General features: G+C 32.4%; 1 protein-coding gene across 4 annotated transcripts in view; it reads right to left on the reverse strand.

Annotated features, from left to right (window-relative positions):
• Positions 1–2,756: 2,756 nt before the first annotated feature.
• Positions 2,757–17,146, reverse strand: part of RPS6KA6 (ribosomal protein S6 kinase A6) — a 128,723-nt gene continuing 114,333 nt past the window's right edge. For all 4 annotated transcript variants that reach the window (XM_036226843.1, XM_036226842.1, XM_036226845.1 and 1 more), the window contains 2 exons: positions 5,744–5,884; positions 2,757–4,452 (listed from right to left, as the gene is read on the reverse strand). In XM_036226843.1, coding sequence (XP_036082736.1) covers positions 4,327–4,452; positions 5,744–5,884 — 267 coding nt within the window. In that variant the 3' untranslated portion in view covers positions 2,757–4,326. The remainder of the gene's footprint in view (positions 4,453–5,743; positions 5,885–17,146) is intronic.

The raw sequence follows: 17,146 nt of genomic DNA on the forward strand, positions 1-17,146 counted from the left end.
TTAGAAATGTGAATATAGAACAAATCATAACTTGGCAATCACATATACATATATTTCTAAGCATTAAGCTAAGATTTCTTGCTGGTCAATAAACTAAAAGGACTATAATATAGCCATCCTGCATTTATGTATTTTAAAAATTTCCTTTCTGTTTTTCTTCATATTGTGAAGAAACTAAATGCCTATAATTTAAGACTTACTATACCTTTAAGTATTAACAACCAACTTGAATTTTAAATGATCAAGTATTATCACTTTATTCAAATCATATGGATGTCATTATATTGCAAGACTAAAATCAGGAATAGTGCATCCGTGAGTACAATGTATTTATGAATCACTATCAATGCTACTATACTCTTGTATAGGAAGGCAAATAGCCAACTACTGAATTGTCCTATTAATTTCAGCATTCATTTTGAGACACATACCAAAATACCTGAATAAGCTTTGCAATGTAAGAAATTGTTCTAAAAGAGTTTAATTGTAGTTGACCAATTTATACTTAATATGGCTTGCATTCTTGCTGAAAAATAACATGATGATAAATAGAATATCTGTATCCTGAAATCTAGACAAAGAATCTGGAGACTTGGAACCCACTGATAGTTTGCATTCAATCGTTCTGTGTTTTTTTTCTCTATCAATGCAATAGGAATTGGGACATGGGGGGCACGAGGAGACTCCTTATCTTACAGGTCAAGTACTGTAAGAAACAAGAATACAGATAAATATGGGCTTAACAACTGCCTCCATCCACACCATTGTGTCATAGAAGTTTATTGTGATTAAGAAGCTTGGAAGGTTTTTAAAAATGTAAATTGAGAAGTAGAAAGGAGCTGTGCAAAAAAGAAACGTTTTGTTGGATAACCTGGCCCTGGGGCATAGTATGTAGGTTCACGTGCTTCAAAATATCGTCCCTCATAATTACTGAATTTTAAATTATTCACATTTTAGTTTTACTGCCTAAATATGCAGCAACTATAAACTTATTTGATTAATGTATATCTCTCTTGAAAAATGCCAATTACCTATTAGCCACTGACAGAAAAATTTAATGAACTAGCTCTCCTTTCACCTCTTTAGCTGAAAATAACTACTCTGTGGAAACGGAAGTTCTTACTTGCAAAAGGGAAAGGGCGTGAGGTCCTTTTGGGGCACAGAACCCTTCTGGAGTAATTTAATCATGGGGTCCTCTGTAAGGTAATCAAATGGGATAGCATGTGGGGCTGGAAAGCTGGAAGAAAGAGAATGCCAAGTAAGCAGTTCTTTTCCTTCTTAAGATATGAAGGGTCTCTTACTGTCAGGAAAATACTATCCAGTCAGTATAAATAAGTTTATGTGGTCAATACTAATTTAACATGATGTTTCAATAAACACCAAGCATCTGTTCTTAAGTTTGTGGGTTGCCTACGCATATGAAATCCCTTTGGGTGAATTAGAGGTGCTATCAAAATGTTTTACTGTGTTTAACTATCGATGGCAATAAAATACAAAAATCAATGTTTAGATATTATTGGGTCTAACAAAATAGGCTAAAGTTCAATTTGAAAGAACTAAAAGTTTTTTTTCCCCCCCTAGAAAATCACCATCTCCGACACTACATTTTAATTTTCTTGCAAAGTTTCCTGAGTTCATGCATAATAATATGTGCTTTGGGACATTAAATTGTTAGTCTATCCAGGAAAAATTGTTTTCTCTTTTAGAAAAAAAGATACAATATCCACTTCCTTGCACATACCAAACAAATCTCCAGACTGTGCTATCATTAAATACTACAAAGAAGCATCAACTAGAAAGATTAAGCAATGGAAAATAATTGTTCATAAAACTATTAGAAACCATAATATCCTAAAGTTTTATAAAAAGGATTTGTTTTTACTAGTTAAGCATTTAGAGGAGCTCCATCAAAAAATGTACCATTCGCATCTGAATTTGTTGCTCTAGAGTCCAAGCCAAAATGGACATTAGGTATCCCATCCTGGGTTCATTTTACAAAATGAGAATATAGTTTGAAGCATTCCCTTATAATAAGGTTTCCCCTACTACTGTTGCTAAAATACCATGTTTGAGTTTTTCAGAAGAAAACACTTAAACAATTGTAAGGAAAATCTACTAGCTTATCTGTGTCTTATACCCATTGTCAATCCTTACTGAGTTATGAGGGCTCATGGTGTCCACTGCTTAATTCTGATTGTGTGCCTTTCATAAAAGGACTGTATTACATGACCTTTCATGCAAACTCATTGAAAAATTAATTAATATCATTTACTTTTAAAAACTATTGATTATGGAAAGACCGAAAGTTATTCTGTGATCATTTTCCATTTTCCAATTTCACTTACCGTATTATTAGAAAAGCACACATGGAAATAGTATCTCTGTTCTGAAAACTTCAACACCAAAATCACATCTGAGTTTGTCATATCAATTTTGATAGGAAGGCATAATAGCACAAATAAGTTAATGACAAGAGGAAAATAAGTCAGAATATGTGGAAACAAATTGTTACATGCAGGTACTTTTAGTTATAAAGCAAAATAAGCAAAGAAAAAGCCAAATTGGGCCATAAAATCTACAAGATATGATGTCAGACTATCTTAAGTAATGTTTTCCATGTGACATTAGATACTAATTAATGTCTTTCAATTACTGCAAAAGGACACCTCAACATAAGGATACATACTTTTTTTATACATCACATCCAAGAAACAGATCTTTGTGCATGGAATATATACCACTTACATTATAAAGAGAATATTTATAATTTCTTTTATTAAATACCAAAGTTACAAGTCTTTTAGGCTAAACTGCATAATTCAGCAATCAGAAATTCTCTCTCTGAACTAAGCAAAAAAAAAAAAATACACAGCAAACAGTACACCTAGCACACTTAAGTAGTTCATTTATATTCAGTAAACAAAACTGTAATATCTTTCAGTTTACATTCATGTATTCTATCAGTAGTAGTAGTGGTGGTGGTAGTGATGGTAGCAGCAGCTGTTGTTGTAGTAATGGCATTTTCTTCAACAATACAAAAAGATTCTTTAAAATTCCATCATTTAGAGAAAATAATACATACTACACAGTGATTCTCAATCATAAATTTAATAAGGCCAATTTGGCCATATTTATTTTATAATATGATTTTAAAATGTGTTTAAATTTTATGTAATCATTAATATTACTTTCTACTTAAAATGTCAGTTTATTTTCTTGAAGTATAACTATTATGCAGCATTTCCTAAAGTTTACTGAAATACATTATACTAAATCATGTGTGCTAAGCCCAGAAGTCCACTACAGTAAAATCTCAACTATACTGTCACAGGATTCAAGGTAGACTAATATGCTACACTGTAATTCAAAACATATGAAGGTACAAAAAATAACAGTATTGTTCATTATAAGGGGGACAGATGATTAAATCCAATTGGTTCACTCGAAAGTCAGCTTACATAACACCAAGATAGTGTCAACACCATGTACTTTATTTTCAAAGGCTTAATTATGACCTATTTAGTAGATCATAACACTAATATAAAAGCCTTTGGCTAAAAAAAAATCCTTCACTTGTATTACAATTCTATTAGATGTGAAATTTACAAAAGCCTTATGGAAACCTTTATTTCTACATGTGGCCACTTATGATTACTACACAGGTCTGTCTGTACCCATCATCTGTAATTTAATTCTTCTGTAAAAACTTTGACACCAACAATATCAGGAGTGCACATATTAGAACAAATGAGTTCTGCTCTGAAACCAAACTACTCTATCTACATTTTAGTAACTATAGAGTAGAGTTACTACCAAATGAATGGCATCCTTTGGTTGTACACAATAAAAAGTTTCTACAATACTGTTTTTATTTGTTTTTCTTTCTTTCTTTTTTTTTTTTTAACAAAAAAGCCTATCCTTCAGGATCTGATGTCAAAAAATGCCTAAATTGCTTGGCATTATAATACTAAATTTGCATCCTGATTGTTGGCAATGACTCCTTAAACTATTATTGTATGAAACCAGAAAAACTATTAAAGTAACTTTATTTGAAAATAACTTTATAAGTTAGTATGCAGAGAAGTTGTTAGGACCTTGTGGACCCCAGTTATGTACTTAAATACATGAGCACTACTGCAAAACAACATATTATGAATATTGTGGATCTGCGTATGTTTAATTTTTAATCTCACTCCCCCTAAATAAGGAGGCTTAAACAGAATATTCAAGTAATGTAGCAGAAAACCATGTCTTTGATATAAGAACAGGCAGAAAGCCACACATTTAATTTTCTCTTCATCCAGTTTGGCTGAGGAACACGAAATCTTACAGGCCAGTAGATGTTCGCTTTTTCATACTCCGTCGCTGAGCTAAGCTTGAAGCAGCAACAGGCTCTAGGACTGGTTGAAAGGTCTTGTGAGTCATGATTGAATATGTGGCAACCACTGTTCCCTAAAATAATGAGAATTATCACAAACTGAATAACAATTGCAGGAGGTAAAACAAACAAAAACTTTCATGTTATATCATGAGAGATTTAATTAGACTACAATTTTCCCCCACAGGAAAATAATTGAGTATACTTGATTTGTGCATTGATGCTCCCTTGATAAATTAATACCTGATTACTTGTATATGTTTTATTTCAATAAATATAATTTTTACAAAATTTCAAAACACTTAAGTATATCATTTTATCAGTCCTTCATCACTTATTTAGTTTGTATTTAAGTATTTTTAACTTTTTATTTTTAATAGGAATTGAACGTATTTAAGGTATATAAACATATTTTGATATACAGATACATAGTAAAATGATTACTATAGTCAAACTAATCAACGGACCTTCTCCTTACATAGTTATCATTTTTTCTGTGAGATGAGAGCACCTGAAATCTATGCAGAGCAAGTTCCAGTATTCAATACAGTACTACTAACTATAGTGATCATACTGTACATCTGATCTCTAGGTTTATTCATCCTATATAATTACAATGTTGTATGCTTTGACCAATATTTCCCCATTTTCCCCCTCCTCCTTTCCCCTGGAAATCACTGTTCTACCCTCTAATTCTATGTATTCAATGTTTTTAGATTCCACATTAAGAGAGACCATGAAGTTTTGTTGTTGTGGTTTTTGTTGTTTTTGTTTTTTTGTTTTGTTTTGTTTTTGGCTTATTTCACTAAACATAATGTCTTCTAGGTACATCATATTGTTGCAAATGGCAGGATCTCCTTTTTTTAAAGCTGAATAATATTCTGTTGTGTTTGTATGTTAAAATTTCTTTATCTGTGCTCCCATGTTCATTGCAGCATTATTTGTGACAGTCAAGACATAAAAACAACATAAGTGTCCTTCAACAGATGAATGCGTAAGTCATTAAAATTTAAAATATAGGTTCAATATCTATAAATATAGGAACATGTACCAATGGTTATTAATTTAGGAACCAATAGCAATTTTTTGTTTTAATATGAAACTTGCATTTAGTCCACTCCTAGACCTACTGTCTCCTAAGAACAAGTCAAATACAATCAAGACATTTATCACCAGAAAGACAATAGGTAAAAAAGATTAAGAAGAGCTCATGTTTTTTAATCAAACAACAAAACAAATCTATAAATACATCTTTAAAAAAATAAAGATACTTTAAGATAATTATATACCTGTCATCAGTGAATGGCATGCAATGGCTTTATTAGTTTATCAAGCACTTAAAAGGTACATACGAGTATGTTTTACCTTAAAGACACATGATGTGTCATTTCTATTTGGCTGATAATTTGGTAACTGGTCTCTCTGGGTTATCCATGAGTGTGTTAATACTTGTTCTGTTGTGTACCGCTGACGTGGATCCATATGTAGCATATGGGAAAGCAAATCCTAATTTAAATGAAAAAAAATATATATATATATATAATCATTTAAATATAAAATTTAAATGAAAAAGTATATATGAAACTCTATACCAGTAAAACTTTTAGTAAAACATATCGTTTCACATTTTCTCAATATGAAAGCATAATTATATTTGCAACTTGTTTTATTTTACCTACCATTAGAGAAAACAAATCTATACTCTGATGAGCTGTCAAAAGAAAATCTTGAAACAGATTTTTTAATATACAGTAAAACCTAAATTAGGGAATACCAAATGTGTAGAACTAGCATGTGGTTAATGAGGAAGGAAGAAAATGTAAAGTAACAGGAGTTATCCTGGAATGTGCTAAATGGTCAGAAGGAGAAATAACTATTGATCTTTGCTGGTAACCTGGGCCCCGAAATATAAGGTTATGTGTATACAGATACGACATAGAATGGAGGATTCAATGGTTATTAATACACCCAATAACTAGGGTTTTACTGTATAAAATACTAAAGAAAGTAAAACATAAATCCAAGGTTAGAACCTGACTATGAGTGTTGTAGTGGTCAGAATATTATAAGTTTTTCATCAGAGCAACTGTGAATATGCTTATTTTATATGTTATGATAAAACAGTTATAAATGTAATATAACCTTACAATAAAACACAATTTTAAATATATGAAATGATGTTAATATTTTAAAATAACTTTCTACCAGGCATCTTTTAGAACAAAGAGAAGTAAACTGTCCTTAACAAGTATCTCCTAAAATAGAAACAAAATCTTCATTTTGTGAACTTTTTATTAATAGTAGAAGCAGTGAACCTAAAGACTCTAAGTAGTAACATCAGAATTTGGTTAAAACTATATAGGGGAGTAGAATAACCAATAAAAAAAAATCTATTGGAAAAAGAACAGATATGCAGCAATAAATGGAAAATAATAATAAAAAATAACAGTGATTAATTCAATACAACAGACCTAAGTGATAATCATAAAAATGATACATGATAAATGTTCAACAGTACGAGGACTTCTGCCTCTGGTCAAGAAGGAATACCAGGGGCTGGACATACCTACCTGCTTGAAATAATCCCCCTAAATACCCACTCCCCCAAAAAAGCCCATAAAATATAGGAAATAACAGCTTTCCCAAGATCAGATATTAAGCAATAAAGGAGACTGATCCCTAACAGATGAGAAACAAATCAAGTAAGACTTATGATTGTCCTAGCTGAATACCCTGAAGAGAGAGTTTTCAGGCTGCTGTGTAGGTAAGAGAAATCTAGTTGAGGAGACATACTAAGAGTTAGGGGAGATCAAGGTAGATATAGTTAGCAGGACAGACTACCAGAGAGGTAAGAGGAGGACAGAGAGAACTATAGAGATTGTTAGAGGGTGTCCCTCAAGTATTCAGCAGATTACTGATAAATCCATATGTGTGGAAAAAAGGAAAGGAAAGAGAATGAAACCGAAAAAGAGAGGAAGGGAGGGAGGGAAGGAGGGAAGGAGAGAGGGAGGTAGGGAGGAAAGAAGAAAGGAAGGAAGGAAGGAAGGAAGGAAGGAAGGAAGGAAGGAAGGAAGGAAGGAAAACTACTAAAGGAAATATGGGAAGGAAAACTACTAAAGGCAATATGGGAAGAACTATCTGAAAGGATCAAAGAGAAATCAGGGCTCATACAGGGTGGAGAGATTATTGCCTGTTCCCACCAGCCAGACTGGAATATCTCATAATTTATAGAGTATTTATTTGGTAGAATAATTGGAGGCAATCTCTCTGAGTAATGAGTAGCCCTAGAATACACATTGCTCTGGTCCTGCTGAAAAAATAAATAAATAAATAGAAGGAAGACCCAAAAGTATCAAATTATTTTCCCTAACTTAACTGTGGCTTAGAATAAAGCTTAAAAAGGTGAAGGGATGAAGACGTACAAATTAGTAGTTATGAAATAGTCAATAGCATTGTAATGGCTATATGTACAGCCAGATGGTTGCTACAGTAATCAGGAGGATCACCTCATAAACTATATAAATGTCTAACCAATGTACTGTATACCTGAAACTAACATGAAATATATTTTTAAAAAGAATATTTATAAAAATACAAGTGTCCAGTCCCCACTAAGGTAGAATTCACTAAGTCTGGCTTCTTATCAAAAATTACCAGGCACACAAAAGAGAAGGAAAATAAAATGCATAATGAAAAAAAAATCAATCAAAATTGACCCACAATGGAAGGATCTGTGATTTTGGCGATGGTTTCTTAGTAGGTAATTATGTCAAAACATATACTTTAAATACATGCAATTTTTTTATATCAGTTATACCTCAGTAAAGTTGTTTTAAAAAAATCAACAGTCTAGCCCAAAAGAATAGGTCTCTTTATTTCCACTCACAAAAGTATATTTCAACATATTAATCAACTATATATACTAAAATGTAATAAGAAAAACACCACCACTTTGCTCACAATTAAACCTTATCCAATCTTTTATACTTTCCTAAGGATTCTGGGGGATTATTGAAAGGTATAGGTAGTGACAGTGAAATAATAAAAAATAATTTTAAGGGATGGGCCTCTACAAACATTGAAATGTATAGTGCCACGTCTTAAATTTTACTCATGAGGGTCTCTATTGCTAACAGAAAGTTCAAAGATTAACACTGTCATTAAAAGCTGACAATAAAGCACTGAGTGCTTTATATTTTCGTAATGCCAGCTAACACTTACTGAACACTTATATGTGCCAGATATATTAACCTGTTTAATTTACATAACAACCTTGAGTTAGATACTATTACTATCTTCACTTTACAGATGTGGAAACTGAGGCATGAAATGTTAAGCATCATTTCCAAGGTCACATAACTAGTAAGTAAGAATATGCATCCGGGCAGTCAGTCTGGCTTCTAAGTACTAAACTATACTACCTTTAATTCTTCCCCATTAAACTAAATATTGATGCTTGGAATTTATATAATTATTGCCGCTTTCTTTTCAAAGTAATAACTATCATATATACGTAGTAAGTGCTCAATGTTTATAGCATTAAGCATTCGTGAAAAATATTAAAATCCCCATTTCAGGAAAAAAAAATAAATTTTTCATAATGAAGTGCAACAACATTAAGTTTTATTATATATCCATTGTAAAAATTTCACTGAAATTAAGGACAATTAAAGCTAGGGTGGTCATATAATTTGTTATCCAAACCAGGGTACTCGAGAGTGAAAGGCAAAAACCAGGACTGTCCCAGGCAAGCTGAGATGTACGGTTAAACTAGTTAAAGCAAAAACAATGTAATTACTCCTGGGGTAAAATTCAGCTAAGTTATATAAGATTAAGGCACTGTTATAAATGTCCCACAGGTGATTAAAGATACAAAATGGTCCATTTATATTTGGAAACAAAGACTGATTTCCAAAAGCAAAGTGGATTCTCCTGAAATGAAAATGAAATTTCAGTAAATATGAACATAGCCTAAATGCTTACATTATAATTATTGTTTCCTAGGAAAGATATGAACAGAATGGTGATTGGTTTATGCTATCAAATAGTTTTATAGCAGAAGTATCAACATTTTTGATACTTTCTTTTAAAGAAATTGAAATAATTTTAATAAGATTTAATTGATCTTATTTCCTTTTAACCTTCCTCACAAATAAGTAGCAAGATGTCTTTGACAGAACCAGCAGAGGATGAATGACAAATGGCAGCATAGAAATGCCATTATCTTAATATTTATTGAATTTTCTTCCATAGCTAAGAGGAAAATGAGCTTATCCGCAGTTCATAAAAATCTGTCACTTCCAGATAAATAATTTTCCATCTTTTCAAAGTGGATATCGTAGTGCTGGCAATTTTTAAAAAAAGACACTGAGCTATGACAAGAAGGATCACTTATAAACAATCAGTTGAATATTTAAGTTAGACAACCTGATTGGAAGAGAACTATTACTAATAAAAAATGATTAATGTAATCTATCTCATACCTCGAGAACTTATTTTTACATCCTTTTTAAGTAAAAGCCAGCAAAGCTACAAATTCTTTGAATATACATGAATACAGGAGAATAGCAATTGTCTTATTCTCACGGTACTAAGGTGGCAAATTCAATTAAAGTTTGGAAACTTCTGATTAATAATTCACTATTTCTATTTTGTTTTTAATCATGTGACTGAGGTAAACCATTTTTATCACAGTTATTATGAATTATATTGTAAGCATTTCATTTGGTCAAATGTATTATAGTTCGTACTTCCACAGCATAACAGACTGAGTTCCATATATACATAACACTTTCTGCCTTGATTATAGGTAACAACAAATAATTTATCCCTTACAATAAAACTAAGGGTAGAATTCTAATTATTGAATGTGCCTGTGTATTTCCCTAGCTCTATTTTAGACATTTTAGTCTTTCTCTAGTATAATTTGGCACAAAGTATTTGATTTTTAAATTAAATTTATTGGGGTGACATTGGTTAATAAAATTATATGGTTCAAGAGTATACTACATCGTATGTATATTGCATTGTGTGTCCACCACTTAAAATTCTTTCTGTCACTATACATTTGACCCCTTTTATCCTTATCTATCTCCCCCTCTCACCACTAAACTGTTTTCTGCATCTATGAGTTTCTGTTTGTCTTGTTCATTTTTGCTTTCAGTTTTATATTCCACATGAGTGAAATCATCTGGTTCTCAATTTTTTCTGACTTATTTTGCTTAGCATCATAAAATCAAGATCTATCCATGGTGTTATAAATGGCATTATTTCATCTTTTTTATGGCTGAGTAATAGTCTATTGTATATATGTACCACATCTTTTTATCCAATTATTTATCAAAGGACACTTCAGTTGTTTCCACATCTTGGCCACTGTGAATAATGCTGCAGTGAACACTGGGATGCATATATCTTTATGCATAAATGTATTCAAAATTTTGGAGTAGACACCCAGAAGAGGAATTGCTGGATCATATGATAATTCTATTCTTAACTTTTTTAGGAATCTTCATATTGCTTTCCATAGTGGTTGTACCAATTTATGTTCCCACCAGCAGTGTATGAGGGTTCCTTTTTCCCTACAACCTCTCCAACACTTGAAAGCTATGGTATTGGAAGTCTTAGAAGAATTTCAATGTAATGTTTTAACTGTAAAACTGCTCTGCAATATAGATTATGTAAAGAGTAATAAGCTTCAGTATGCTTTCCATATTAAAGAAGTGAGTGAACTGTAACACCTTTCCTTTGAGCCTTCTACTATTAAAGGGTTATAGACCTCTATCTTCTCCATTCCATCCACACAGGCCAAGCTAATAAAGTCTTACTTCCCCCAGAAAGTCTTCCCTGACATGTGGTAGACTTAAAATAGTATTGGACTGAAAAAGCAGTTCCAGCTCTGCCACCGATTAGTGTGTGACTATGGATACGATTAAGTTCTACACACTTGGTTTAACTATGTGCAAAATAATGGACCAGATCCCTCTAGCTCTAAAAATAAATGACTTGTAAATAGATTAATAAAAAACTCTTTTATTAAAAGCAACTTCAACCCAAAATGGAAAAGAAATATTTATGTAAAACTTGACCACTTTTTCAAATATTGTCATCCACAATAGGACAATATTTATCTTTATATAATGGATAAAAAAGCTTAATATGAAAATTATCAATGCAAACTATGCTTGAAGAAAAATTAATCTCTAGTCACTATGTTGTACACCTGAAACTAATATTATATGTCAATTATAACTGAAAAATAAATTTTAAAATAATCTAAAAAAGTATATAGCTTAGGAAAAAGTATTCAAATAAGTACTCACAATGCTAGATGTGTAAAGACATGCAAAAATAAATATGACATTTAAAGCTCCCTGAGTGGGAAGACTAAAAATATCTAAAAATGAATATATGACAAGGGAGAGTGTGATAAGTGCTCTAATAAAGCACATACAATGTAGTAATGGGTATACAGTAAGAAGACAAGTAGAAGTTGCTCTCTTTAAAAGAAGCAAGAGAAGAGGCTATAAATAAATGTCCCATAAGAACTACTACTGGGCAATTCTTTGATGGCCGAGGGTATATGTACTTGAAATAAGTAACTTTTTATTTACTTAAAATAGTCTAGATTTTAGATAGAATGGCCTTCTGATTAATCAGGCATTACTGTATTTATTTATTTATTTATTTTTAAATTTTATTAGATTTTGAAGACCACTCTATTACATACTAAAGCTTTAGTTTATTTTGTAGTGACTTACTTAAGATTTTAAGGAAATTATTTTATTTATTTGCTTTTTAAATTTTTATTTATTTATTTTTTTATGGTGACATTAGTTAACGAAATCCAGTAAGTTTCAGCAGTGCACTTTAAGAGTAAGGTATACACACACACACACACACACACACACACACACACACACACACACACACATACACACTGTGCATTCACCTCCCATAATTCGATTTCCTTCTGTCACCACATATTTGATCCTCTTTACTCCATCTACCTCCCTCATCCTCTCCCACCTACCCTTTGGTAACCACTAGTATATAGTCCATGTCTAGGAATCTCCATTTACCCTGTTCATTTATTGCTTTTAGGTTTATATCCCAAATATGAGTGATATGTGATTTTCAACTTTTTCTGTCTGGCTCATTTCACGTAGCATGATTATCTCAGTCCATCCATATTGTTGCAAATGGTAATATTTCATCTCTTCTTATGGCTGAGTAATACATATTCCATTGTATAGATGTACCACAGCTTCTTTATCCAATCACCTAACACAGGACACTTCAGTTGCTTCCATGTCCTAGCTACCGTGAATAATGCTACTATGAACATCAGTGTGCACATATCTTTTCGGATGTGTGTTTTCAAGTCTTTGGGGTAAATACCCAGTAGAGGGATTGCTGGATCATATGGTAGATCAATTCTTAGTTTTTTGAGGAACCTCCATACTGTTTTCCATAGTGGCTGTACCAATTTGCAGGCCCACCAGCAGTGTACAAGGAGTCCTTTTTCTCTGCATCCTCTCCGACATTTGTTATTACTGGTCCTGTTGACAACAGTTATTCTAACAGGTGTGAGAAGGTATCTCATTGTGGTTTTGATTTGCATTTCCCTAATAGATAGTGAAACCTCTGTTCATATATTTGTTGACCATTTGTATGTCCTCTAAGGAGAAGTGTCTGTTCAGGTCCTCTGCTCAATTTTTAATTGTATAGTTTTGTTGTTGTTGTTGTTGTTCCTATTGAGTTATAGATTTTTTTGTGTATTTTGAATATTAGGCCCTTATCATAGGCATTGCTTGCAAATATATTTTCCCATACGGATGGTTTTCTCTTTACCTTGCTGACGATTTCTTTTGCTGAGCAGAAGCTTTTTAGTTTGATGTAGTACCATTCATTTATTTTAGCTTTTACTTCCCTTGCTTCTGAGGTCAAATTCATAAAATCCTCTTTAAGTTCAAGGTCCTTGAGTTTAGTTCCTGTTTTATTCTATGCATTTTATTGTTTCAGGTCATATATTCAGTCCTTAATCCATTTTGAGTTAATTTTGGTGTGTGGTGATAGACAAGAGTCTAGTTTCATTCTTTTGCAGTTGGCTTTCCAGTTTTCCCAACATCATTTAGAGGCTTTCCTTGGCTTTTTTTGTCTAAAATTACTTGCCCGTATAAACGTGGGTTTACTTTTGGATTCTTGATTCTGTTCCACTGGTCTGTGTGTCTGTTTTTCTGCCAATACCATAACATTTTGATTACTGTCACTTTGTAGTGTAATTTGAAGTCAGGTAGAGTGATGCCTCTAGCCTCGTTCTTTTTTCTCAGGATGGCTTTGGCAACTCGGGGTCTGTTGTGCTTCCATACAATTCTGATGATTTTCTTTTCCTTTTTAAAAAAAATGCTGATGGGATTTTGATGGGGATTGCATTAAATCTGTATAATGATATAGGTAATACGGTCATTTTAACTATGTTGATTCTTCCAATCCAATAACACGAAGTATCTTTCCATTTCTTTACATCATTTTCAATTTTTTTAATAAGGTCTTATAGTTTTCATTATATAGGTCCTTCACAAGTTTCTTTAGACTTATTCCTAGCTATTTTATTCTTGTTGCAATTATAAAATGAATTATTTTTTCCACTCATTTTTCTGACACGTTATTAGAATACAGGAATGATATGGATTTTTGAACACTGATTTTGTTTCTAGAACTTTACTGTATTTGCTTATTGTTTCAAGCAGTGTTCTTGTGAAGTCCTTTGGGTTTTCTATACAGAGAATCATGTCATCCACAAAGTGACAGTTTGACTTTGACTTCTTCATTTCCTACTTGGATGCCTTTTACATCTTTTTCTTGCTTGATTGCACTTGCTAGGACCTTCAAAGTTATATTGAATAACAGTGGCGATAGTGGACAGCCTCGCCTTGTCCCTTATCTTAGAGGGAAAGTTTTTAATTTTTTACCATTAGGTATAATATTGGCTGACAGATTGTCATATATGGCCTTTATTATATTAAAGTACTTTCTGTCTTTACTGATCATGAATGGATGTTGTCTCTTGTCAAAGGCTTTTTTTGCATCTATCGATATGATCATATGATTCTTATTTTTTAATTTATTTATGTGGTGTATCACATTAATTGATTTGCGTATGTTGTACCATCCCTGTGCCCCTGGAAAGAAGCCCACTTGATCGCGGTGTATAATATTTTTAATATGTTCCTATATTTGGTTTGCTTGTATCTTATTTAAAATTTTTGCATCTCTGTTCATGAGAGATATTGGTCTGTAGTTTTCTTTTTTTGCATTATTTTTATCAAGGTTTGGTATCAGGGTAATATTGGTCTCAAAAAATACAGGGAAGCTTCTCCTTCAATTTTTTTAAAGAGTTTGAGAAGAAGAGGTATTAAATCTTCTTTGAATGTTTGGTAGAATTAACTGGTGAAGGTGTCTGGTTCTGGAGTTTTACTTTTTGGTAGGTTATTGATGATTGTTTCAATTTCCATACTGCTGATCAACTATTTAGATTTTACAGCTCTTCTTGATTCAGTCTAGGAAGGTTATATTTTTCTAAGTACTGGTCCATTTCTTCAAGGTTATTAAATTTGGTGTTATATAGTTTTTCATAGTATTATTGTATGACCCTTTGTATTTCTATGGTGTTTGTCATAATTTCCCTTCTTTCATCCCTGATTTTGTTTATTAGCATCCTTTCTCTTTTTTCTTTAGTGAGTCTAGCCAGGGGTTTGTCAATTTTATTAACCTTCTCAAAGAAGCAGCTCCTTGGTGTACTTATTTTTTCTATTTTTTAAATTTCATTTTTCTGCTCTAATTTTGATTATTATTTTTTTCCTTCCTGTGAATTTAGGCCTCATTTGTTCTTCCTTTTCTAGTTTTATCAGATGAAGCATTAAGTTGTTTATTCAGGCTTGTTCTTGTTTTTGGAGATGGGCCTGTAATGACATGAACTTTCCTCTTATGACGGCATTTGTTGTGTCCCGAAAGTTTTCATATGTTGTACTATCATTATCATTCATTTGTATGTATCTCTTGATCTCTCTTTCTTATTTCTTCTCTGACCCATTCTTCAGTAGCATGTTGTTTAATCTCCATGTATTTGTGGTTCTTCCTGATTTCTTTTTGTAGTTGACCTCTAGTTTCAAAGCATTATGATCAGAGATTATGGTTGGTATGATTTCAACTCTCTTATATTTGTTGAGGCTATCTCTGAGTCCCAGTATGTAGTCAATCCTTGAGTATGTTCCATGTGCACTGGAGAAGAATGTATAAGCAGCTGTTTTGGGATAGAAGGGTCTGTAAATGTCAATATGTCCCGTTGGTTTAATGTGTCATTTAAGGATGTTATTTCCTTATTGATTTTCTGTTTCGATGATCTGTCTATATCTGACAGTGGAATATTTAGGTCCCTTACTTACTATGATAGTGTTTTGGTCTGTTTCTCCCTTTAGTTCTCTTAGTAATGGCTTTACATATTTTGGGGCTCTTCGATTGGGAACATAGATATTAAGTGTTATGTCTTCTTGATGCATAATTCCCTTTATCATTATGAAGTGTCCTTCAGTATCTTTACCTTTTTTTTTTTATTTTGAAGGCAATTTGTCCGATATTAGTACTACTACTCCCACTTTTCTTTGAGTGCCATGTGCTTGAAATAGCATTTTGCACCCTTTCACTTTGAGTCTATATTTGTCTTTGGAGTTGAGATGTGTCTCCTGGAGGCAGCATATGGTTGATTTTTGTTTTCATAATTCATTCTGCAACTCTGTGCGTTTTTATTTGTGAGTTCAATCATTTACATTTAGGGTAATTCTTGACATATGAGGTCTTCTTATAGCTATTTTATCTTTTGCTTTCTGGTAGCTCAGAGTTGCCATTGTTTCCTTGTCCTTGTTTTTCTGTTTTGTTTTGTTTATTTTTTTTTTTTGGTTGGCTTTTGTGGGTTTTCCCTCTGGTTGTTCTTGTTTTATGTTATATACTTCAGTTCTGAATTTTTGGTGTGTGATTACTATTACGAATATGTAAAAGATACACACACACACACACACTCAGTCATCCATTTTCTCCTGTGCTTGCTTTACCTCTACTCTCTTTTGTGATTTTTTGATGTCTGAATCCTCCCCTTTTCAGTGTTCGTTGTTCAATTTGTGTCTGTGTATGCTGAACCTTCATTACCATCTTGCTATAGCAATTCTCTTCTTATTGTTTAAGCTTATAATGCTCTATTCTTAGTAAGGGTTGCACTTCTCTTCCTCTATCTGCCTGACAGTCATCTTACTCCTAATTAGTTTTTTTTTATCATTTTGTTTTAGGTGAGCTGATCATTTTCACTATTTCCTGTAGTGCACATCTTGTAGTGGGGAATTCTCTCAATTTTTGTATGTCTAGAAAGGTCTTTATTTCTCCTTCATATCGAAAGGAGAACTTAGCTAGATACATTATTCTAGGCTGGTAGTTCTTTTCACTTAATAGTCTGAATACTTGATTTCACTTCTTCCTGGCTCGTAAGGTTTGTCCTAAGAAGTTATATGATAATCTAATGTGTTTTCCTTTATACGTTACATTTTTTTCTCTCCTTGGCTGGCCTGATAAATCTTTCTGTGTCATTGATTTTTGATAGTTTTATTACAATGTGTCTTGGCCAAGGAATTTTTGAGTTGAGAGAATTGGGTGTTATGTTGAATTATTGAATTTCAAGCTCCAGCTCATTCCTTTGATTTGGAGAATTCTCATCAACTA

The sequence above is a fragment of the Rousettus aegyptiacus genome, unplaced genomic scaffold, assembly GCF_014176215.1.
Source record: "Rousettus aegyptiacus isolate mRouAeg1 unplaced genomic scaffold, mRouAeg1.p scaffold_m13_p_9, whole genome shotgun sequence".
Lineage (NCBI taxonomy): Eukaryota > Metazoa > Chordata > Mammalia > Chiroptera > Pteropodidae > Rousettus > Rousettus aegyptiacus.